Genomic DNA, 25,665 nt, shown 5'->3' on the forward strand with positions numbered 1-25,665 from the left:
GGCCAAGATCAAGGCAGGCAGCAAGCAAATCATCATCGAAGGTCAGTCCGGGTCAGGAACGAGAAGTCATTCCAACATGTAGGAACAGCAAGGCAGGCAGGCACCAGGGCAGGCAAGGAGACAGGAACAGGGAAATTAAGCACAGAGCAAGGCAGGTCAAAAGTTGAACAGGATGCAAGGCAGGGCAGGGACCAGACAGACAAAAAGACAATAGAGAGACAAAGACTGGAACAAGAGAAAACAAGGGATGGACAAGGTAGAACCAAGGCTAGGCAGACGCAGGATGGGACCAGGCCACAGCAAAACAAAATGCAGTACAAGATAGGGATCAAACAAGGACAGAAAACAGGCAGGAGGGACACTGTCAGGCCACACAGGGAAAAGGAACAGACAGGAGAGCCACTGGAAGGCTCACAAGAGCTAGGCAAACAAACAGGAACAAAGACAGGGGAAGAAGGCCTCTAACAGACCACACTGCAAACAGGAACATGACAAGACAAAAAGACCTCTAGGAGGCCACACTGAAAACAAGGACAAGGCAAAGTAAAGAGTAAGGATGGCCACAGCAAGGGAAACTTGATGAAAAGGTGGGAGTTGGAGTGAGGCAGGCTTTTAAGGCGTGGCATAGTTGCCTCATGTGCCTCCGAGGCAAGCCTGCGCAGCTCAGACTGCAGCCCACTGAGCGCCACTGCAGGCAAGAAGGCCACACAGCAGCCAGGTTCGTTATAATAGGTACTATAAATGTAACATATAGAGAGAGAGTATTTTTTACAGACAGATATACACAGATGTAATTGATGGATTCTGTAGTTTTAATAAGGTAAGAACCGATTGCTTTATAATTCTTAAAGATAAATATAATCCATCCAAGCAGAAATAAGATAGATTGAAACATGAAAATAAGAAAGGGAACTTTAACAATTGGAATATAAAGAGCTGGGTGGGGAGAGAGATCAGAGATAGGAAAAACTATTCACTCTGTATTCTTGAGTACATTTGTCTTTTCTTTTTTGGGATTGCTTGAGTGTCATACTCCTGATTAGTTGCTACCCTTCATTTCTTCCTCTCCTTGTTCAGTTGATTTATTTAAAGGTACATCAGTGCGTGGCTGGAACAGTGCTCTTCTCCTCCTCTTTCTGCTTATTGCTGACCACTCCAATAATTCATTTTGTAGCTCATTAGCTAACAGGTGAATGTGAACAGTGGTCCTCTGGGGGGACTGGAATAAGGTTAAGTGATCTGCTGCTGACAACTTTGCACTGGGAGTTTGGCCTTCCTAGGGAAATTGCAGGGCTCCCTCTTAGACAAGCAACACATGGGAGAAGAATAATCTACCTCCATTTGCCTTTACTGTAATAAATTTAGGGATGAAGCGGTAAAGCTAAAAGGTGCAGACAAAAATTGTTTGTAAACACAACTATTTTTATAGGAAGTAATTTTCAAAAGGATTTACATGCATAAAAGTAACATATATTGTGGCAATTTTCAAAAACCCATTTATGCATGTAAAACCTATTGAAAATTACCTCCGGCATTTGACCAGCATGAGACCATAGTAAGTTTACTTATGTGTATATAAATACTATAATTCTTTTCTGTTATCTGTGTTGTAAAGTTGAAATCTGTTTGGGAACATTCTTTATCTCTTTCGCAACCCCAGCATACATAGCCCTCTAATGCAGCCATTCACCCAGCGACCTCCTCCAATGTTCCCCCAATGAGCTGTCAGCAAGATTTCCCATTACCTGCTGTCACCTCGGCACCAGTTGATCTTCCAATGCTGTCTAACATAAAGCGAGTCAGCTTTTAAATTAGAAGCTTTTGCAGTACAAAATCCTCTTACAAAAGGGTCTCAGTACTGGTTTATCAGCAGAATAAGGTAGTAACAGCATATTCTGATATACAATGTACTGCAAGAATACAGAAACAGGTACATTAGATCAAGGCTACAAACACTCAAGGTTGGGGGCAAATCTAAATTCTAATCCATACATCCAGTCCAGGTTAGTGAACACAGTAATTCTCCTTGGACAAACACAGCACACATTTGAGATAAGACTTTCACATTCAAGGTTAAAAAAGTCATCAGTACTCAAAAAGGATAATTTTCAAACATCTCTGTGCAGCCTCAAATATGCGCATATATCGGTCTTTGCAAGTTTTGTGAAGTATTTTACAAAAGATTGGGCGTCCAAATGGCAGATGAAATTTAATGTGGACCAAGTGCAAGTTGATGCATATAGGGAAAAATAACCCGTGCTGTAGTTACACAATGTTAAATTCCAGATTGGGAATTACCAATCAGGAAAAAGATCTAGGCATCATAGTTGATAATACATTGAAATTGTCGGCCCAGTGTTCTGTGGCAGTCAATGCCTAACATTCTGTTTGCTTTTTTATTAGGAAGGGAACGATCAACAAAACAGTGAATGTCATAATGCCTCTGTATCACTCCAAGATGAGACTGCACCTAGAGTACTGTGTACAGTTCTAGTTGCCGCATCTCAAAAAAGATATAGTTGCACTGAAGAAGATACAGAGAAGGGTGAACAGAATGATAAAGGGCATGGAACAGCTCCCCTATGAGGAAAGGCTAAAGAGGTTAGGGCTGTTCAGTTTGGAGAAAAGACAGCTGAGGAGGGATATGGTAGAGGTCTATAAAATCATCAGAACTAATAAATGTGAATTGGTTATTTACTCTTTCAGATAATAGAAAGACTAGGGGGCACACCATGAAGTTAGCAAGTAGCTCATTTAAAACAAATCGGAGAAAATGCTTTTTCACTGAATACACAATTAAGCTCTATAATTCGTTATCAGAGGATGTGGTTAGAGCAATTAGTGTAACTAGGTTTAAAAAAGATTTGGATACATTCCCGAGGAAGTCCATAAACTGCTATTAATCAAGCTGAGCTAGGAAATAACCATTGCTATTATTGGTATTAGTAGCATGGGATCTATTTAGTGTTTGGGTACGTGCCAGGTACTTGTAACCTGGATTGGCACTGATGGACCTTCAGTCTGATTCAATATGGCAACGTCTTATGTTCCTAACCTGCACAGAGCAGTCTACACATGTTTTAAAATATGGGCATCTCTGCCCTTAAAGTATGCATATACTCAGGATCTGTAGAACACGTGTACTTTTTCGCATGCACATTTCCAGTTTTGCTGGGACAGGCTCATTCCATAATACCCCCCCCCCCCCCCCCCCCGGCCTGGCAAGAAAGCTTACTTTCACCACCAGGGATATGGCCAGGCTGCCCTTTCTGTTGAAGAGGATTTAAAGAGTTCCTGTTGCCCATATGGGGAGTGCACTGGAATGCCCAGACAATATGCGAGGCCTGGCTGAGCCTCTGCAGAGAATTTAATGGTGGAGCCACCTACCCCCATGGGTTAAGTACCCCAAGGAAACTAGGGAGGGAGGTGGGGAAGGGGTGGAAAAAAAAGCTAAACTGCATATATTAATGTCAGAAGGGACAATGAAGAGCCAGTGTGACAGTGGGTCAAGGGTTAACTGGCATGAATGGAAATATGAACAATAATTACTTAAAGTTAGAGATGTGAATCGGAACTGGAATCTGTTCGGTTCCGATTCAAATCGTGCATTTTTTTTCGTCCGGCCCGATCGTTTGTTTTTTTTTATCGGCTGCGCCCGATCCGATAAACAAAAAACCCACCCGACCCTTTAAAACCGCTCCCTTAGCCTCCACCACCCTCCAGACTACCCCCCCCCCCCAAAAAAACATTTTTAAATTACCTGGTGGTCCAGCGGGGGTCCCGGGAGTGATCTCCCACTCTCGGGCCGTCGGCTGCCACTAATAAAAATGGCGCCGATGGCCCTTTGCCCTTACCATGTGACAGGGTAACCGTGCCATTGGCCAGCCCCTGTCACATGGTAGGAGCACTGGACGGCCGGCGCCATCTTTAAAAATGGTGCAGGCCGTCCAGTGCTCCTACCATGTGACAGGGGCTGGCCAATGGCACAGTTACCCTGTCACATGGTAAGGGCAAAGGGCCATCGGCGCCATTTTTATTAGTGGCAGCCGACGGCCCGAGAGCGGGAGATCGCTCCCGGGGCCCATTGGACCACCAGGTAATTTTAAAACTTTTTTGGGGGGGGGGGGTCGGGAGGGTGGTGGAGGCTAAGTTAGCAGTTTTAAAGGGTCGGGGTGGGTTTTTAGGTTGTGTCCTAACTCCCGTTAGCATGCACTAACCCGATTAACGATTTTTTCACGATAAATCGGTGGAATTTCTATTGTATCGCACTTTTTAACGATTAATGACGATTTAAAAAATATCGGATGATATTTTAAATCGTCAAAAAACGATTCACATCCCTACTTAAAATCACCATAATGCTGACACACAACAATATGAATTGAGACCTTAATAAATGAGCTTACAGCCAATTATTTTCTGGCAATACTGAATTCTTTAGTTGTAATCATCAGTCTTTAAAATAGTATCCTGTTGAAAAATAGTGTCCAGTGAGATCCTTAGTATGCTTTAAACATATAACCCATCAACTTTTACATAGTAAAGTCGGCAAATAAAAAGCAAACTTGCCTAGCAAGTTGCTCATGGTAACAACTGCAGGTAAACCCCATGCCTTCTGTTAAATATAGTAACTGCTGCTCCATGCAAGTTAACTCATGCCTTCTGGAAAGCGTAATAACTGCCACTCCATGCAGGTTAGCCCCATGTTCCCCTTTTTTCATTTCCAATATCTAGTATTTAGGGATCCACATTATCCCATGTCCTTTTTAAGTCATTTGCCATTTTTGTCTTTACCACCTCTTCTGGGAGAGTATTCCAGGCATCCACCACTCTTTCTGTGAAGAAATATTTCCTGATGTTGGTTCTGAGACATATCCCCCCCTAGAGATTAATTTCATGACCCCTAGTTCTACAGTTTCCTTTCCAATAGAAAAGGTTTAAAACTTGTGCATCTTTAATACCTTTTATGTATGTAAGATCTGTATCATATCTGCTCTATACCTCCTCTTCTCCAGGGAATACATATTTAGATCCTTCAGTCTCATAAGTCTCCTAGTGCAGACTCCCTCCCCCCCCCCCCCCCATATCATTTTAGTTGCCTTTTGCTGGACCACTTCCATCCCATCTCTTTTTGAGATACGGTCTCCAGAACTGAACACAGTGCTCCAAGTGAGGTCTCACCAAGGGCTGGTGCAAGGGCATCATCACCTCCTTTTTCTTACTCATCATCCCTCTCTCTATGCAGCCCAGCATCCTTCTGGCTTTAGCTATTGCCTTATCACATTGCTTCACTGCCTTCAGATCACCAGACACTATTATCCCAAGGTCCCTCTTTTGTTCTGTGCACATCAATCTTTTGCCCCCCATCGCATACAGCTCTTTCGGATTACCACACCCCATGGCTCTGCCCTTCTTGACATTGAATCCCAGGTGCCAAATCTTCGACCACTCAAGTTTTCTTAAATCACTTTTCATTTTCTCTACTTCTTTGGGCATGTCCACTCTGTTGCAGATTTTAATATCATCTGCAAAAAGACAAACTTTACCTTCTATTCCTTCCACAATGTTGATCACAAAGATATTGAACAGAGTCAGTCCCAAAATCGATCCTTGAGGCATTCCACTTAACACTGTTCTCTTCTCAGAGTAGAATCCATCTACCATTATATTCAATCTTATTTATTTATTTATTTATGGCTTTTTTTATACCGATGTTCGAAGGATATCACATCGATTTTCATGTAACAGGTGTAGAAGCAAAACATAAAATAGAAACTGTGCAGTACATAAAACGGAAAATAAGGCAAACTAACAATGTAGAACTGGATAAGGAGAAAATAGATTTATAACATTATAACATTATAAACTTGGAATTTACAGTCAATAAATACAGCTTTGTGGTTGGCAAGGGCAGTGATAGGGGAGGTGGATTATGTGTAGGCTTGTTTGAAGAGCCAGGTTTTTAGTTTTGTTTTTTTTAATTTGTGGGAACAGGGTTCCAGCCGCAGGTCCAGTGGCATATCATTCCAGTTTGAGGGTCCTGCTATAGATAGTGTTCTTTCTTTTGTGGCAGTGAGACGGGTGGGTTTAGTGTGGGGTATGGGTAGTGAGCCATTGTATGCAGATCTGGTGGGTCTAGTGGAGGGAGTCATTGAGCCAGTGGACATCATGGTTATGTAGTGTCTTATGTATGATAGTGAGATTCTTATAGCGAATTCTGAAGGAGATTGGGAGCCAGTGGAGGTCTCTAAGAACAGGGGTGATATGGTCTTTTCTGCGAGTGTTAGTGAGTACTCTAGCAGCGGCATTTTGTAGCATTTGGAGTGGTTTGATGGTGGCTGAGGGGAGATCTTCTGTCAGTCAACTGGTTTTAACAATGCAACATATTTCATAACATTGAAGATTCAGTCACAAATCAAGCTACTTATTGCCCTGTTGCACAAGCAACAGATCCCCTGATGAGATCAAAATATGGTCTTGTGTTGAGGTACATTATTAGAGGAACCATGGCATTACTTTTTAGCAGATAAGTGCCATTATTTTATTTGCATAAGAAAATAGAAAAATTATAAAAAGAAAGAACTAAGGACTAATGATTAACTAAAAGGCAAAGGAAGGTAAGTTTTTCCAGTAATACCTATTATGATGGTTACCATTAAGAATTAATTTCTAAATATGGACAAACATTGCTTGGGGGTCATAACTATTTGACTATTCAGTCTGTCCTCTAGTTAACTGATTCCACTTCTATGTAGAATGTAGGGTAAATACAGCAAAGGAGACCATCTAGAAAAAAACACCCAGATTTCTTCTAATACACAGGGTCCATACAGTAACAAAGAGGAGTGTCTTCTGGTGATTGAAGGGCCTCATCCTCTTTGATTAAATACTAGCTATAGAGGAGAAGAGCTAAGACCAATAAAAGATAGGAAAACATTTCAGATAATTAGTTAATCAACTATGTGTGCTTTAGATTCCTTCCACCCAATATTTTGCATGTTGACGAACTCTGTATACACATATAAAAAAACAATACACATATACAACTTCTAAAAAAAAAAAAAAAAAAGCACTGTACACACGTGCATCATATGTTCAGGGTCCATGCTAAATAATGCTATGCTATTTTTTTAAATGTACATGCATTATTTTCTATGCGTAAAACCTGCCCCCTTATGCGTGAATGCAGACAGGTCTCAAAATCCATCTTCCTAATTGCACTATGCTTGGAAGGCAAGGACCCTTGCTTTAGAAGGATAACTTCTAGCCACAAGAGATGGTCCTTCTTGTCAGGGAGGTCATGAAAGCACAAAGCATCTTAAAGGAGTCCAGGAAAATGGGATCTTACAGAAAGCAGCAGACCAGGGAGAATATTCCTCATAAACTGAATGCTGTCTTCCACGCTAACAGAAATGTTGAATGGGCAGACCCTGTCATTGTGAAGGTAAGGGGGGTTCGAGGGCAGGGAGGCTCCACTAGACACCAGCTAGCTATTTTGACCTAAGAGAAGGTGACCTGTGCAAAAACTTGAAATTGGTGTCCCTCCCTGCTCTTTGGCAGTGCAGTAGCTCCTGTACAATATACCTATCTCTCCTCCGCACACATGCACTCACACACACACTTCCCGACCTTCTGCCCAATACTAGTATTTCCTCTTCCCTGCTCTTTCTTTCCTCTTACCCACCATTCTCTTTATCCCGTTCCTATCCCAGTATCCACCTCTTTTTCTTGCCTCCTTCCTGCAGGCTGTTCATTCATTTACTACCAGGCAGAAGCTTCCTTCTCCTGCACAGCATTCCTGAGTCTCCTGCTTGTAGGCATTCTATAGAAAAGTGTGGGAGAGAGGAGGCACTGTTGCCCTCTTGAGTATGGCCCCCTGTTCAGCTGCATAGGTTGCACACCCCTGCTAGTGATTTAGAACTAGATGCTCCTCTTTAGACAAAAGTCAAATTTGAGACTTTAGCTGATGCTTTTCTTGGACATCAATTTTAGGAACCTTTCCCTCTAATGCTGTCTTCCCTCTGACTGCCCTGTAAGATGAATCCTCTCTCTCCAATGCTCTGAAGAAATCTCTCTTGGACAGAAAAAAAGAGCATAAGCGTAACTCCCATTTCTTAGAAACCTCTTCTGTGAATCTTCAGGCAATCTTAGGAATCCCTTTTGGCAGGACAAGTATCTCCCTAATCCTGAAGGCCTGGGCCCCTCTGCCTCCTTCCCAGTACAGGAAGTAAGCAGTCCTTGTCCCTTGAAGAGACTACCCCAAAAACCTCTTAGAATGATACCTGGCGAAGAACCAGAAGAGCACAGGAGTTTTGTTACAACACTGCCACCTCCCACTATCTACCACTCCTACTCTACTCTGCCCTCATCCTCAGAGTCTATTGAGACTCTGATGTCTATTAGTAAGGGACAGTTTTGTGAGTCCCTTACCCATGAATTAAAAATATCATACTAGACTAGGGGAAAGCAACTCCAGTCCTGGAATGCCACAAACAGGCTTAGTTTTCAGTTAATCCACAATGAACATGCATGAGATATACTTGCATGTGATTGTGGCACTCAAGGTCTTGAATTGCCTACCCCTGTGCTAGATAATTTACCCCAAAGATGGCTGTATGTATGTTTTTAAATGCTAAATAAAGGGGAATGTGTGAAATAAGGTGTGACCTGTTAACTTTAAAAAAAAAAAAAAAAGTCAATGAATCAATTACAAATTTCAAAAGCCTCCAAAGAGGTTTAATTGTCACAAAGATATGAAATACATCGAACAGTACAGTCCTGTGACACGGCCGTGTTTCTCCAGAGGGGCTGTGTCGGGAGGGACCCAAACCAATTTCTCAGAGAAAAGCGTAACGGTTCAAACAGCTCACTGCCGAAACCTGAAATAGAGGGTACCACGTATCACAAGTCTTAGTGAAGGGCTAGAACTGTATTGAAAAGCAGCCCAACAGGGGTCAGCCAGCTCGGTGAAATGCAGCCAGATAAATAACTTAGCCATTCATATAAAATAATTCCTTAACCTGAAACAAGGAAGAAAGTCTATGAAAAGTGGGAGAAACCTTAACTATTTGAAAGAGATGCTGTAACAGTCACGCACCCCCGTCGGTCCGTTTTTCAATAGAGTTCTAGCCCTTCACTAAGACTTGCGATTTGTGGTACCCTCTATTCCTGATACCCAGTGTCTATTGGGTTTCGGCAGTGAGCTGTTTGAACTTGTATGCTTTTCTCTGAGAAATTGGTTTGGGTCCCTCCCGACACAGCCCCTCCAGCGAAACACGGCCGTGTCACAGGACTGTACTGTTCGATGTATTTCATATCTTTGTGACAATTAAATCTCTTTGGAGGCTTTTGAAATTTGTAATTGATTCATTGACCTTTTTTAAAAAAAACATTAACAAGTCACCCCTTATTTTGCACTTTATTTTGTTGTTTTATGTGTGATTTATTTACTCCACCTACACTTTGTGCATTGTTGTTAAATGCTGCAGTGATACAGTACACTGGGATCCTGTATGGATCAAAGTACTATGTAAGTTCATATTATTATTCTTTGTTTACTAGAGCATGTATCTCATATAGTTCCAGAGATGATAGTTACATAGATTGAAAGAAGATTAGCAGTCCATTGAGTCCATCTTTCGAAGTACCTAGCAACTCTATCGCCAAGGTAATCTAGGTAAAGATGAATAAAAAAAAAAAAAAAACACTGCATACAGTATGTAGCCAATTTTATAGCAGTGAAAAAAAATCCCTTTACAACGCCAAATATGGCATGGCTGGTAATCATATGATAATTTGTATTTATTTAAAACTTTCATCCCTACTATGCTTTTACGTTCTTCACCAAGCCAGCCAGTGGAGAAGTTACCCAGATAAAGTTACTCAGATAAGTTCCACTGAATACAGGATGACTGTTCTGCTGAATATACTCAGATTAAATTATCCAGCTAACTTTGTCACTAACCGGGTTTCTGAATATTCTTTTTTAAAGAAGCGGCCAGGCAGCAACCAATTTCCAATCCCCCCCCCCCCCCCCCCCCCGTCCTCAGTATCTTTTAAAGTTGTAGCTTCGGCCAAGCACCATTTACACACACACACACACACATAGACACACATAGACACACACACACATAGACACACAGACAGACACATACATACATAGACACACACACACACACACATACATAGACACACAGACAGACACATACATACATAGACACACACATAGACACATACATACATAGACACACACACACACACACATACATAGACACACAGACAGACACATACATACATAGACACACACATAGACACATACATACATAGACACACAGACAGACACATACATACATAGACACACACATAGACACATACATACATAGACACACACATAGACACACATACATAGACACACACACACATATACATACATAGACACACAGACAGACACACACACACACACACACATAGACACACATACATAGACACACACACACATATACATACATAGACACACACACATACATAGACACACAGACAGACACACACACACACACACACATAGACACACACACACACACACACACACATAGACACACATAGACACACACACACATAGACACACATAGACACACACACACATAGACACACATACATAGACACACACACACACACACACACATAGACACACAGACAGACACATACATACATAGACACACACATAGACACACATACATAGACACACACACACATATACATACATAGACACACAGACAGACACACACACACACACACACATAGACACACATACATAGACACACACACACATATACATACATAGACACACACACATACATAGACACACAGACAGACACACACACACACACATAGACACACACACACACACACACACACATAGACACACATACATAGACACACACACACATATACATACATAGACACACACACACATACATAGACACACAGACAGACACACACACACATACATAGACACACACACACATAGACACACATACATAGACACACACACACATATACATACATAGACACACACACATACATAGACACACAGACAGACACACACACACACACACATAGACACACATACATAGACACACACACACATATACATACATAGACACACACACATACATAGACACACAGACAGACACACACACACATACATAGACACACACACACACACATACATACATAGACACACACATACATACATAGACACACACACACACATACATACACAGACACACACACATACATAGACACACAGACAGACACACACACATAGACACACAAACACACACATACATAGACACACAGACAGACACACACACACATACATAGACACACAAACACACACATACATACATAGACACACACACATACATAGACACACACACACACATACACATAGACACACACACACACACACATACATACATAGACACACACACATAGACACACACACACACATACATACATAGACACACACACATACACACACACACACACATACACTTTCACTTTCCAATCTTCCACATGGCGCTGATCCTCCAAGCCCTATCCCTTATCTTTAATATATTGTGGCAATGTTTTGTCTAGCTAACTCCAAACGTTAGCCAGATGAACACTTTGAATATTGATTTCTGTGTTTCTGAACTATCAGCAAAGTAACTTTGGGTGGCTTGCATGGTATCCCAGACTAGAAGAAAGCTTCCTTTGAAAAACAGTAATGATATTGAGATAAAATAAGAAGAGAAGTTGTCTTCCCTGATATGGTAATATATGGTAAGTTGTCTTTGTCAGCAGGAGTTCATGGTAAGAGGGTTTCCCAATCATATGTCCATTCTTTCTTATCATGACTGCTGTAGGAGCCTATCTCTGGAAGACTTTGCACCAAAGTTTGACTGTAGGGTCACTCAAAGGTCACTGCATGTATCAGGAAGTGAGGCAAAACTAATCCCAATTTACTGGTGGAACAATCTGTTTACATAAGTATTTAAAAACAGATTAAAACTAACCTGACACTAGATTACTGTGAGTTGTGTAAACAATGTTTAAGGGCACAAAGGGAAGCTTTTCATTTGTGGGGAGGGAAGGTAAAACATGGCAGGTAATGAGAGGGTATGCTTAACATAGCTGCCCAACTCCTTACTCAAACCAAATAAAAGAAATTACATTTCACCCTACCCTTCCAGATCTTCCTTATCCTCCCAACTCGCTGTTCAACATCTTTCTCAAAACTGCCCACCTCATCTCCGGTTCCTTAATTGTGCTTCTTTTTTTTTTTTTTTACAGTAAACCTGTTTAAGTCATCCAGACAAAAATGTCAGATCGTATATAGTACTTTGAATGCCCGTCCAGTGCTGTTGAGTTTCTTTCTGAATTGGGCCCTTGTATATTAATTTAAAATAATGTAAACAAATTAGGGTGAATTTTAAAAGCGCCCATGTGCAAAAAAAAGTTGGAAATGTGTGCGCATATAGTGCTTGTTTACGCTAGGGAGATTTTATAAACATTGCACATACATGCGCACGTACCAATGCGCAAATATCATTTTGAAAAAAGAGCAGAATAGGGGTGGTTCAGGGGCATTCTGGAGCAGGGCCATTTACACGCATAAGTAGTAATTTTATATCCTGCGAACGGAACGCACTTGCAGCTCTTCCCTGCACATATCTATTTCTGCTACTTATCAGGTATAAGAATGAATAAAACAATTTATAGCCAAATACGGACTGAATGAGGGGTCTGAGTAAACTGGGGGAGTGCAGGTTAAAGAACCTGGGGGGTTCTTGATGGCCAAGAGAGAGACTGGGCACACTGGTGGACAAACTGGTTAAACTGGTCATTTCCTTCACACACGAATGTTATAAAATTATCTCACTTGCGCGTAAAAGCCGATAATTCCTAAGGAAAATGCATGATTAGCAGATGCTTGTGTAAATGCATAAAATGAGAAGCATACATATGCGTGCTAGGCATATTTTATATCATGCGCGTGTACTTGCATGGCCAATATAAGATTCCTGCGTATGTGGACACGTGCCCACATACGTGCATATATGGGCAAGCACATGCTCGTTTTAAAGTTGCGGTTCCTGTGGTTCTCAGATAAACCTCAATTTGTGCATTCAACATGCCAATAAAATAATTAACAGTATTATTGCATGCATCTTCTATTGATATAAGAAAAGCACATTTAGAATGGTCTTTAAAAATTGTAATGTTTGAAATATATGGGTAACAGTGAAATGTTTTTTGAGGACTTTTGTAGTGTGTAGGTCAAAAATAGAGATAGAGGCCATATAGTATCCATGATTGTACTGTAAATTATAGTGCATTCATTGTCATGGCAATTATAACATTTATATACATGTCATACTTAAAAAGAATTTTAAGAAGACATTTTGGTTTTTAGTTGTTTCCAGTTCCTTTTTTTTTTTATTTTCTGGGTAATAAAGGTAAAGGTAATTTTTCTTTTGGTATATTAATACAATAGTACGAACAAAAGTATTTTCTTTTGAGGTAATTCAGTTGGAAATAAATATCATTGAAATCCCTTTTCCATTTTGAGGTTTTTTTCTTCTTAAAGAGGTACTAATGTGTGAAGTTCTTGAATGTATCTCCTACTTAGCCACATCTATCATTTGCAATCTAAATAACTGACAGACCGGTGTAGAAAGGTGAGTTCAGCTGAACGCACAGGTTTATCTGATCTTGAACATTCATTTTGTAAATGTAAACCTTACTGTTGATGCAACAAGGAGTTTTCCACTCACAAAATGAGATTTCAGAAATGTGTGGTCAGCTTAGTGCCCTCGCATGGAAATCCCATGCTAATAAGCGCATTAAGTAGGCCCTCCCAATGCAGAGAAATGCACTGGCTGAATGCACATTTTTTTAATGCTAGAAACTTTATACCTGCCCAGTAGTGAAGTAAAGGATCCAAAAGGTTTCCCAAGGCCAGACAGATAGTGCAGACTTGTTCGGATAAGTGGCTGAGGTTAGCCACTACCACTTGGCTAATCGGAGGCAACTGCCACCCCTTATCTGGAAAGCCTAGAAAGAAAATAAGAAGCAATAGAGTCAAGAACAAACTCATTTGATATTTTGAAGAATGTAACTCATTGTTATTATTGTAATCACAGTAAAGAAAGAAGTAGAGATCTTTAGATCATGTTTAAAATGGTGTGTAATATTCCTTCTAAAAAGTCAGCATTTATTTCAAAAGAAAACATTTAAAAGAGAATATGCACCAAATATGCTTTGCCTTTCTAAATATCTAAAGTTAATTTTAAATGTATAGATTCTCTTTAATATCACTGTACTGGTGCTTAATCATACCAATGTATCTGAATGACTTTTGAATAGCCTTGTTTTTCTCGTTTTCTCCAGGGAAGAAAAAGAGCGTTGGATACGGGCAAAGTATGAGCAGAAGCTCTTCCTGACTCCTTTGCAATGCCCAGAGCTCTCCCTAGGGCAGCAGCTCCTGAGAGCCACAGCTGAAGAGGACTTGCGAGCAGTTATCCTACTTTTGGCTCATGGGACACGGGATGAAGTGAATGAGACCTGTGGTGAAGGTGATGGGCGGACAGCTCTACATCTCGCCTGCAGGAAAGGAAATGTTGTTTTAATGCAGTTGTTAATATGGGTGAGTTATCCTCCAATTTGTGCTTTGTGTGCATTTTTATATAGGGAGGTTAATTTGCAAAGGCATTTCCATGGGTATAACAATGCTTTATCCACAGAACTGGTCTGCTGTAAAACTGCCCATTCAATAAGTGGGTAAACCTATGTGCATATATCCTGTATGCATGTAAGTTTATGTCCAAAAACTAGCGGATGGTTAGAATGGGTGTGACAAGGCAGGGATCTCGGGGTGTATGCTTGGGTACTACGAGACTTGACCTGCAGAATAATCCTTGAGAGAAGGCGGATCCTGTGACAACATGGACAAGTAGTTAAGCATATGCCAAAAGAAAAACAATATAGAGTCAGGGCTGCCTTGCTTAGGAAGCCACTGTTCATGATTCCACCCCAAAACATGGATAAGTTGTTGTCGAGGCTGACACTGGAGTCACTTCAAATGTCCTCAAGGGAAAAATACTCTGCACCCCTAGTGTCGCTTCCTTCTTCAGTATTAGCCAGCAGAACTGACCCTTTAGTCTGCAGTCATCTCATTTCAACCTATGTAGGAATTAATGGGATGCCTCAGCTTCATTAACAACCTAGTTTCAGACTCCAAATGTCACTTTAAATCCATTTCCTGTGATTTTAAGTCAGACATTCAGCATGGCTGGGATTTCCTCTATAGTAACTTCAGTCCTCTTAAACTCTCAATCCCAATTTTGTTTGGCTGGCTTCAGCTCCAGCTTCCAGGACCCAGAAGCTACATGGTCTCAATCCCTCTGATTGCACAGTCATTCTTTCATTTTTCCCTTTTGAAAGCTGGGCTTTCAATAACAGCTTTTTATAATCCATAACAAAAATTGTCAGCTCTCCTCCACCCTACATTTATACACTCCCTCCCGCATTTTAAGATCTCAGAACCAAATGCTACTACAAATACCGTCCCCTAGATCCTCTAGGCTAGTTATCACTTGGGAAAGATCCTTCTCTATTGCAGGCCCCATCAGCTGGAACAATCTTCCCACACACATTCGTCTCATATCCAAAACTAAGGAATTCAAAAAGGCACTAAAATCTCATCTTTTCAAATGCATGTTTCCAGATTAATATCTTCATACTTTCCTCTCTCCCTCCCCTACCATCTCTTCTCGTCCTTTGACCCTAGTTCCCGCTGTCCTGCCTACTCTCCCTACTTCCTTCCCCCCTCTTCAATATACTTTGTTGATTATGCATTTTATTTCGTGATGATTTTTATTCTGATTTTTATTTTACTTTGCTACAACTAATTTTAATTTTATATGTTTTATGTTATATTCACCCTCTGGGTTTTATTGTAAACCACCTCGAACCTTGGAGGACGCAGTATATTTCAAAATAAATAGGTAGGTGTTTTGCACATAAGCACCTTTTCATTTCAGCAGATTCATATCACTTCTCAAAGAGAGCCAGGAACAGAGTTCTCAAGATAACAATCTTGAATGCTCAGCAAAACAAGCTGTAGTATCCCAACAGTCTGTAGCAGTCTCATTCTCCAGGATTAACCTAGAACAACTGATATTCAGTTAGAGATGGATGCAGTCTCTTGGTATCTTTTGAAGTCCCTTACTCTTAGTCAATCACCTCCCCAGACAGCTATAACAAACAATGTTCCACCTCTGGTTGACTTCTCTCTGTCCCAGCTTTAGTTTTAGTATGGTTTGAATTCTTACCTTGACAATTTGTGTTTCTCCCTTAACTGCAATAGGTCCTGTCTCTTAGTAAACATACAGCCATTTACCTCAGCCCTAGCTAATGGACCAAAAAAAAAATACCTGAAGGGCAGGGATCCAGATGGTTACACTGTATTCTCATGGGTTTACCGCTATCCAGTTCCCCACAAAACTTCTAAGAGCCCTTTCCTTTACTTATTCCTCACAAGAGAAAATAAATAACCCTGAAGCTTAAAGATACCAGCTTTCTCTGCTTGCTCCCTCTAAAATGAAAAACTTAATTTATCTTGTGAGTTGCTTGTTAAATCTATCTTCTGGATCTGGGTCCTCTGAGTCTTCCTCCATCTCACCAAACTCTTGGGCTGAACTGTCTTTCTGGTCCTGAGATCTCAATTTGAATGCCTCTGATCCTCCTCCTGTACTGTCTGTGTTCCTCTGAGTTCCCCCATTGCTGGCAAAACTCTACTTTTACACAGGTGCTAGCCTGCTATTGCAGGAGTGACACCCTATCTGACACTCTTGCCTACTCAAATCAACCTAGCAACCTATTCCCAGGACTTCTGGGAGATGTAGTTCTTCCTGGCAGCCATCTGAGTAGCATACTGTTTCAACTGCCCCAAAGGGATTTTCATCATCTAGGGATTTTCCTTCTTTCTGAAGTGCAGGGACTAAAGCAAACTAAATGAATCATCACAATGGAATACAGAATAAATAACTGTTAATTAAATGTCTAAAACAATTTTTGACAATGAACCAATACATTCATAAAAATATTATTATACGGATGGTACTTAACACCCAGCAAGTTACATCAAATATATTCTTGTGTGTCTGAATTTTGCTGGCACCTATGTGGCCACATTGGAATGTTCTGGCATTTTTGGTGGGGTTGCGAGAAAATCCAGATTTTGGGAATTTGGTGAAGAGTATACTGAATGAAGTGCCAGCTATTGATGTTCATTTTGATCCCAAAGATTGGCCAAAAAAGAAGGTGAATTTGATGATTCAATTGATTATATTGGCCAGATGTGAACTAGCTTACCAGTGGAAAAAATTTGATGCTCCAACTATTGCATACTTACAGAGGAGGATATCTATTGTATATTATATGGGCAAATTAGCAGCTATGAATAATAATACTCTCAGCAAATGCCAAACAATCTGGGAGCCCTATGAGGTCTGAATGGCTGGCAAAAGTTGATTGGGTCCTTGTTACATTATAATTGTTGTTAGAAATGTTTTGTTTATGGTACATGAGGTGCGGATGTGTTTTTGTTCTCAATCATTTCACAGACTGGGGAAGGGAGGGTGAAATAAAACTTTAAATTAAAAAAATTATAAAAATATATTTATTACAAATTCATATATAATAAAAATACCTATAGGCACATATATAAAAATATATATTTATAACAGACTGATGACTACACAGGCTGTAATTCCAAATCTTCAATAGATCAGCTGATAGGCACAAAGTGTTTGGACTCTGTTGACCTCTGGTGTTGCAGAAATAAGATTCTATAAGAGGAAAGGCCATTTTTACATATGATTTCTGTTACTGGTATACCATGAGAGGTTTTAGTATCACCATTAGCTGAGCGATAACATTAAGAAGGGAGTCCCTTGACAGTGCGTGGTACTTACCATGATTTCTTTTCAAGTGACGATCATAGTACTCCTGATGTAGGCATGAATGCCAAACTGTGGCCACGGCAGGTCCCTTTCAAACTATATACTTTTCAGTATTTGAGCCTGTCAGCTGATCTATTGAAGATTTGGACTAGCAGCCTGTGCAGTCATTCTGTTATGAATTTGTTTTTATATATGTGCTTAGGTAATTTTGATTGTATATGAATTTGTAATACATATATTATGATTTTATTAGTTCATTGTCAAAAATTATTTTAGACAAATGTATTTGTTGTTCATTGTGTATGCCATACTAACAAGCTGTTGGTTTTTGGACATTTCACTATTGAGGTAGATTGTCTTTCTGTGTTGTTCTGCATGTACGTTTACCCAGACAGAGTGGAGGCATTCTCACGGACAGAGATGATGAGCAGTTTCCACTAATTCACATAATTTTGCATTTTCAAAAATATGTACATACATTTTCTTGAAAACTTTCCAAGTACCCAATAGCAGGTGTGGATAAATTTAGAGGGATAACTTTCAAAGCCACCTATACACATAAGTTCACTTTGAAAATTGTTGTAAATTATTCATGCTTTTGTCGGCCAAGTCATGCGGGCTGTTGAACAACTATCTGCATTGGTGTAAAGTGTGCGGGTACCTTTTATCTGTAGACTATTTGGGCGGTAATTGAGGGGGTGATTGCTAATTGATAAAATTGCCTGGAGTCCCCCTCTCCATGTAGTTTTCTCAAGGATCGATACAAGTTTCTGCAGCATGCCTCAAGTTACAGGATCAGGAAACCCAACTTGTTGACTGACCATCAGAAGAGATTAAAATTTTGTGAAACTAAGATTCAAAAATTTCAGTTTGAGGAAGTTACCTTTATTTAATATAATACAGTGCTACATGATAGATTAGAAACTATCAGCCAGAAGAACTTATGTTTAATGAATTTTAATAAGATGCAACATATATCTGTGAATGAAATGTTTAAAAAGTATATGCTGGAAATATTGAAAATGTCATCTGATGCCCCTTCCTCTGGTCTCCAAGGTTTTTTACCTGCCACTGCAGAAGAAAGAAGGTTTTATTATGTATGTACCTTTATTTACCCCGTCCTGAACTTTGGAGGATGTGGGAAATAAATCTTTTCAATAAATAAGCTGCATATGTCACCTATTTCATCAGGCACTTTAGATGTAACTGCTTTTTTATAAAACAAGAAGCAGTACAAGCTATCCTTGCAACTTTAACTATTAACTTTTTCCTGGATTGGGTTTTAAGACTGTTCTTTAAATTCAGAGATGTGTAGTGGGACCTCTGTTTGGGTGTCAAGCTGCATCGAGGGTAGTACAACGTCAGTGTTCATCCAGAGGGGGAAGCTGAACTACCTGGGCTTTAGTTTGGGACTTGCCCGTGGACATTTCAGTCCAGTCACAAACCACTTCTCTTCTTTGCTGTACTAGAGGTTCTTCAGGAGGGGCTAAAAAGACATAAGGGAAAAATAAAGGCAAAAACACCATGTCCAGTGATCCAAAAGAGAGAAACTCTGAGTCCAAATTGGTATTTTAGTTTAGAAATCAAAATCCAGTCAAGAATTATAAAGATCAAAAACAACATGAGAAAAATCAGTGTAAGAAAAGCCATGGTCTCCTTATCCATGCCTCTTCCTCCTTGGAGTTCGTCTCTCCCTTGCACCAGCATCCATATCCATCAATCCTTTCCTTCGAAGGATAGGATATCCCTGTTGCAATTCCAGCATTCAAAATTCTGGAAAAAGTGGAAATCCTCTGATTCCAGAAACTAGTCCTCAGAATCAGAACAGATCAAGCAACTGCTGCTGGAATGTCCAAAAATCTCAAAACTCTCTTCACCCTTTGCTTCACTCTCTTAGCAAAGGGAAAAATAAAGCCAGCCTTCCCAGATGCAGGGGGAATTCCAGGAACTGGTTCCACTCAAAAATCCAAAATAGCAAACCTTTCTAAAATCCAACAGCTGCTCCCTGGGTCTCCTCCTAGTTAGTCCACCTGAGGAATGGCAAAGTGGGGAGAGGCAATGACCCAAGTCATATGCTCTGGGGGATTTTTGTAGTCTCTTAAAGCCTCCCAAAAAAAAAAAAATACAAGGGGAGGATTCCAAAAATGCAAAAAAAAATCCTCCCACTGCCTATGCTTGAAAAATCTAGGAGAATCTTAGTGACAAGCAAAGCCGGGTCATAGATGTATTATTTGAAAAGATCAAAGTTCAGATTTTTCCTGATCTGGTGAAAGCCATGCAAAAGAAAAGACAATTTCTTATATTGAGGCATACAGTTTTGCAAATTGGGGCACTATTTTTCTAAAATTTCCTTTAATTGCATTGTTAAATTTCATCATGTTAAGTATGTTTTCTGAACATGCATAGTTAGTTTTAAGTGATGAGAAATCTTCTGTTTCTATTGAATCATCTCCCCAGGATGGGGTGTATATCCTTGGGGTTATATACATGGTACCTAGAACTTCCTAGATTTGCATTGATGCCATGGTATTTAGGACTGCGTCCTCTTCTTTGCTTGTGGTTTTTAATTTTTCTGATTAAGATCTTTGGTTTAAAGAGTGTGTCCTCTTCCCCCCCCTCCCCCTTAAATTGCTGGACCCTTGGGTATGTAGTGTGGATTCAGTAATTTGGTGATTTTTTTTGGTTGTATTTGGAGGGTTTTTTCTTCTTTACCTTTTCTTAACAAGATTTTCTTGGATTATAATTTCATAATTATAAATAAATATTGTTTTAAATTACTCCACCAAACCTATCCACACGCATTTTCACCTGCCATAGAGATTTTCAGTATCAGAGACATTCAGACATATCCGGTTAAGTGTTGCTGTTTGAATATTTGGCCATGTTCAGCTGCCAGAGCAATTTAGCAGAATAACTATCGGGCTAAGTGGTGAGCAGGACGGAGGCATTCCAGGGTGTGACTACTTATCCTGCTAACTTATCCCTGCATGCACTAAGCCGCAATGTTTTATTGCAGGAGGGGTTCTACTATCGTGGAAGGGTGTAGTCACAATATTGGAGCCTCCTCCCCTGAAAACGTATCGTGACTATATGGCACATTATTTTGTCTTATGGCCAAACACCGCAGCACAAAAGAACACGGCAAGTGACCCTTTAATGCAGTGGTGGCCCCCAAACTCACATGACCGCCATCGCCTTAAAGGGTCGCTTGTCCCAAAAAATAAAAGTCATGGCAAACGGGGAGATTGAACGAAAGGTCAGTATTGACCCCCATCTCAACCCGGTGCCACCAGTCAAAGCGGCCCCAACTCCCCCAAAAAGTTAAAAAAAAAAAAAAAAGTGCACTTGTGGCAGCGGCCCACCCCCCAAATCTCACCAATAACATAAAGTCTCTGGCCCCATACCCCTTCCCATGCCCACCCTCCACCCCAAAGTGATATTGATGATCCCCCAGATAGTCTCGACCCCTGTCCCCGCACCCCCTGGAGGCTTTAAATGTGGGTCTCTCACTGTGTGCCCCATCGCATCAAGTGAATCTGCCTACTGATGTCTCCACCAACGGGTAAGGGGTATCCACTGGTGCAGCATGGAACTAGGGATTGTGGTCCTTATGGAGAGTCTTCTGCAAAAACAAAACCACATGGGGTTGCGAGCTTTCTGCTGTGCTCTGAGGGCTTTCTCTCACCTTTTGGAAAAGAGAATTTTGATCCAGACTTACAACCAAATGGCCCTATTCTACATACAGGCAAGGAAGTAGGGGCTCTTACATTCTTTACCAGGAGGCCCTCTGAATCTTGTTGTGGTCAGGGTATCACGACACCCATCTCCAGGTGACCTACCTTCCAGGAATACAAAATACATTAACAGACTACCTCAGCAGTGCTACAACCACACGGGTATTTATTTATTTATTTGTATGTTTTTATATACCGAGGTTTGGCAGATGCCTTCACTTCGGTTCACAGTTGAAACAACATATTACATTCATTAACAAAGTTAAAAAAGAACAAAAACATTTTTTACAGTAGGTAACATTACTAACAATGAGGACAGAGGTTAAACATTTGAAATATGTACATTAAGATCTAGGCATAAAAATATAGTGGAATTTACAATGCAATATAGAAGACCATCTTGTGCCATTTATATTATTGTGAAAGCTATGGAGGTCCTAGTATTTCCATATAATATGGAATCTTATGCGGTGGTGCTATCTGAGGTGGGATGGGAAAGTGACTTATTATGGGATACTATTGTAATATGATTGTTAGTATGTGCTGTACAGGGTTATCTTTATTTATTTATTGAGTTTTATATACCGTCGTTCGGTGAAGCCATTTAAGGTGTTGATGTTATTATATGTGTCCAAGGTGATGTAGAACAGGAGGGAGATGTTGGTAATTGCGCATGTATTTCTTACTACGGAAGTGCTCGGTGTTGGGTGGGGATGACAGGTACTGTGATTCATGTGACTGAGTTGTTTATCCAATACCGTTTTTGCAGGTTTGTTTAAACAGCCATGTTTTCAGTAATTTTTTGAATTGTTTTGTATTGTTTAGCAGTCTTATGGTATCAGGTAGGGAATTCCACAGTTGGGGTCCAGCTATTGATATGGCTCTGTCTTGAGGTGGTGAGTTTGGCTCATGGGACTGGGGGTATCACAAAAAGAGCTTTATTTGCTGATCTAGTGTTTCATTGCGATATATGTTTTTGCAGCATGTTATCTAGACAGTTAAATTCGTTGTTGTGCATTGATTTGTGTAGGATGGTAAGTGTTTTGTATTCAATCCGTTTTTTAATGGGTAGCCAGTGGAGCTCTTTTAGTATTGGGGTGATGTGAATCATTTTCCTGTGGCCTGTGAGTATTCTTGCAGTGGTAATTTGTAATATTTGTAGAGGGCGAATGGTCGATTTGGGGAGGCCTAATAGAAGAGAGTTGCAGTAGTCAAAGGTAGCAAAAATCAGGGTTTGGAATATGGTTCTAAATTCGGGTGGGTTGAGCAGGGATTTCAAATGTTTAAGGATAAGTAGTTTGTAGAAATCTTCCTTAATTTTCGTCGCTATGTGATGTTTGAGATTCAGCTCGGGGTCGATCCAAATTATACCAAATAATTTTACCAAATTTATTATAATTTGGTAAAATTATAATAAATATAATTTTACCAAATAATTATACCAAATAATCGGGGTTGATCCAAATTATACCAAATAATTAAAACTAATAAGGATTAAAAATCTGTTCTCCATACCTGGGGATCTTTTGATTTCCAGTCACCCTGAGATTGTCATGGATTGGGGGAGATAGAGCCACGCAACTTTATCTTCTCTCTCTCTCTCTCACACGCACACACACACACACACTAACACTAACACATTCATTATCTCTCACACTCCCTCTCTTTCACATACATAGGATCTCTCTCCCTCACACTCACACATTGTGCGTGCATGCCTGTGAGACACATGTGCCTGTGACACACAGGTTCTAACAGGCACACACATTCATGCACACAGGCTCTCACATAGACAAACAGGCTTTCACAAAGGCATACATGCACATTAGCTCTAACACAGATATATACACACATATGCACACAAGCTTTCACACAGAGTCTCACACAGACATACATACATACATACATACATTGCATAAAGGATCTCACACAGGCATAGACACACACACACACACACAGGCTCTCACACAGACATGTACACATGCTGCCACTCAGACATACACACAGGCACATGCTTTCACACAGACACACATGCACACAGGCTCTCACATAGACATACATATGCACATTAACTCTCACACAGACACACACACACATGCACACAGGTTCTCATAAAGTCATGTACACAGGTTATCACACATACACACACAAGCAAACTAGCTGTCACACAGGCTCTTACATGAACATCCCAAGTTCCTTTCATCTGTGGTGTCTGTGTTCCACATTAATCAAGCTATTATGCTCCCTATCTTCTTTCCAAGACCACATGCACACAAAGGAGAATGGGCTCTTCATTCCCTGGAATGCAAGAGAACCTTTGTATATTATTTAAAGAGGACTCAACCTCACCATGAAACATCTCAATTGTATATGTCCTTTAATTCTAAAAGAATGAGAGAGGCGGTTTCCAAATAAATTCTATCTAATTGGCTAGCAGACTGCATAGTGCACCATTACACACTAGCTGGATAACAGATTACAGACTCTGTCAATACTCATCAAGTGAGAGCCTTGTGAGAGCCATGGTGACTTCAGTGACTCATCTCAGGGTGACTTGCATTGAAGACATTTGAAAAGCTCCTACTTGGCCATCTGTCCATACCTTCATGTTCTATTACTGTCTGTACAGTATGTCCCAAGTAGACAGTAAATTTGGACAAGCAGTTCTGTAGAGCCTGTTCACCTAGTAAACCACTCTCTCCCTGGTGAGGCCAGGTTGCCCTTTAAGCTTTGCTCTACAATGCAACACTCAACTTTGGATTCTCCACATGTTATGGATAATTTATGCCTGTTTGTTGACAAAGCAAGTTTCCTACCTGTAAATAGGGTTCTCCCTAGACAGAAGGATCAGTTAACTATACTTAATACCCACTCACCTCCCTGGAGAGCAACTACCTCACTAAAGCTTGCATTCTGGAAGGGACTAAGAGGCTCACAAGGCAGTGTATATGTGCAGGAACTCCCATGCATGCTCAAGAAAGTACATCTTTACCCTAAATGGCATGCCTTGTTAATTGTGCCCTCACTAAGCAAGAGGATAGAAAGAACATGTTCTCTGAGACTTATCCTTAGCAGGGATCACAATAGTAGAAGCTGCCATTTTCCCTACCATCTTGTGATTGAGTGCATCAGAAAGGAGATTTGATCTTGAGACTTTAGTGCTGGGACCAGCTTGGTTGCACATTTTTTTTAAACCAAATCCTAACCCAAATAAGTATCTGTATCTCTAGCATACTGGTTGGATCTAGAGTATTTACCAACAAATTTACTGCCTTATTGGCTTTATTCATACTTTATCAATTGATAAAATAATAGCACAACATTTAGTTTTCAGTCCCACTATAGCACGGATTCCTAAACTGTGGGACAGGACCCAAAATTGGGTCACAAAATCTTCAGGTGGGGTCACAAGTACCTCAAATGGCACTGTTTTTCAGGTGCTAGCAAAATTAATAGTGGAAGACGTCATGGAGCCTGTAACCTGCAGTATCATTACCCTCGCATGAGTTTCTGTGGTAACAGGAAGCTCTGCATGAGAAGGGATTGGGGCCATTGCAGGATCCATGAGCTTGCACTAGCCCACAGGACCCATGCTAGTTTTCATTAGTAATGCTGTTGCTTGCAGAACACAATCAGACTTGGAACCAGTCATGAGGGAAGGGGTGGCTTGGGCTGAGTATGCATGGTGCAGTGAAGATTGCCACCTGCCCAAGAAAAAGATGTTGCCCCTGGCATCAGGCTGTCGTCTCTTCCAACCAATTGTCATCCACTTTTGGCCCAGGATCTAAAGAAAAATGTTGCTGCTCACCCTAGCTAAGAGGATGCTTGGAGAAGGGGCTATTTGATGGGAGAGATGAAATGCAGGAGGTGTTTGAGGTTTGGATAAGGTGGAGAGATATGGCTATGGAGGTTGAGAGAAG

At 40.5% G+C, this 25,665-nt stretch overlaps 1 protein-coding gene across 9 annotated transcripts in view; it reads left to right on the plus strand.

Annotated features, from left to right (window-relative positions):
- LOC115093936 (arf-GAP with GTPase, ANK repeat and PH domain-containing protein 1) overlaps positions 1 to 25,665 on the plus strand; it is a 1,595,449-nt gene that overhangs the window by 1,566,074 nt on the left and 3,710 nt on the right. For all 9 annotated transcript variants that reach the window (XM_029606403.1, XM_029606396.1, XM_029606397.1 and 6 more), the window contains one exon: positions 14,437 to 14,692. In XM_029606403.1, the coding sequence (XP_029462263.1) occupies positions 14,437 to 14,692 (256 nt within the window). The remainder of the gene's footprint in view (positions 1 to 14,436; positions 14,693 to 25,665) is intronic.

Source organism: Rhinatrema bivittatum, chromosome 6 (genome assembly GCF_901001135.1).
Source record: "Rhinatrema bivittatum chromosome 6, aRhiBiv1.1, whole genome shotgun sequence".
In the NCBI taxonomy this organism is placed as follows: domain Eukaryota; kingdom Metazoa; phylum Chordata; class Amphibia; order Gymnophiona; family Rhinatrematidae; genus Rhinatrema; species Rhinatrema bivittatum.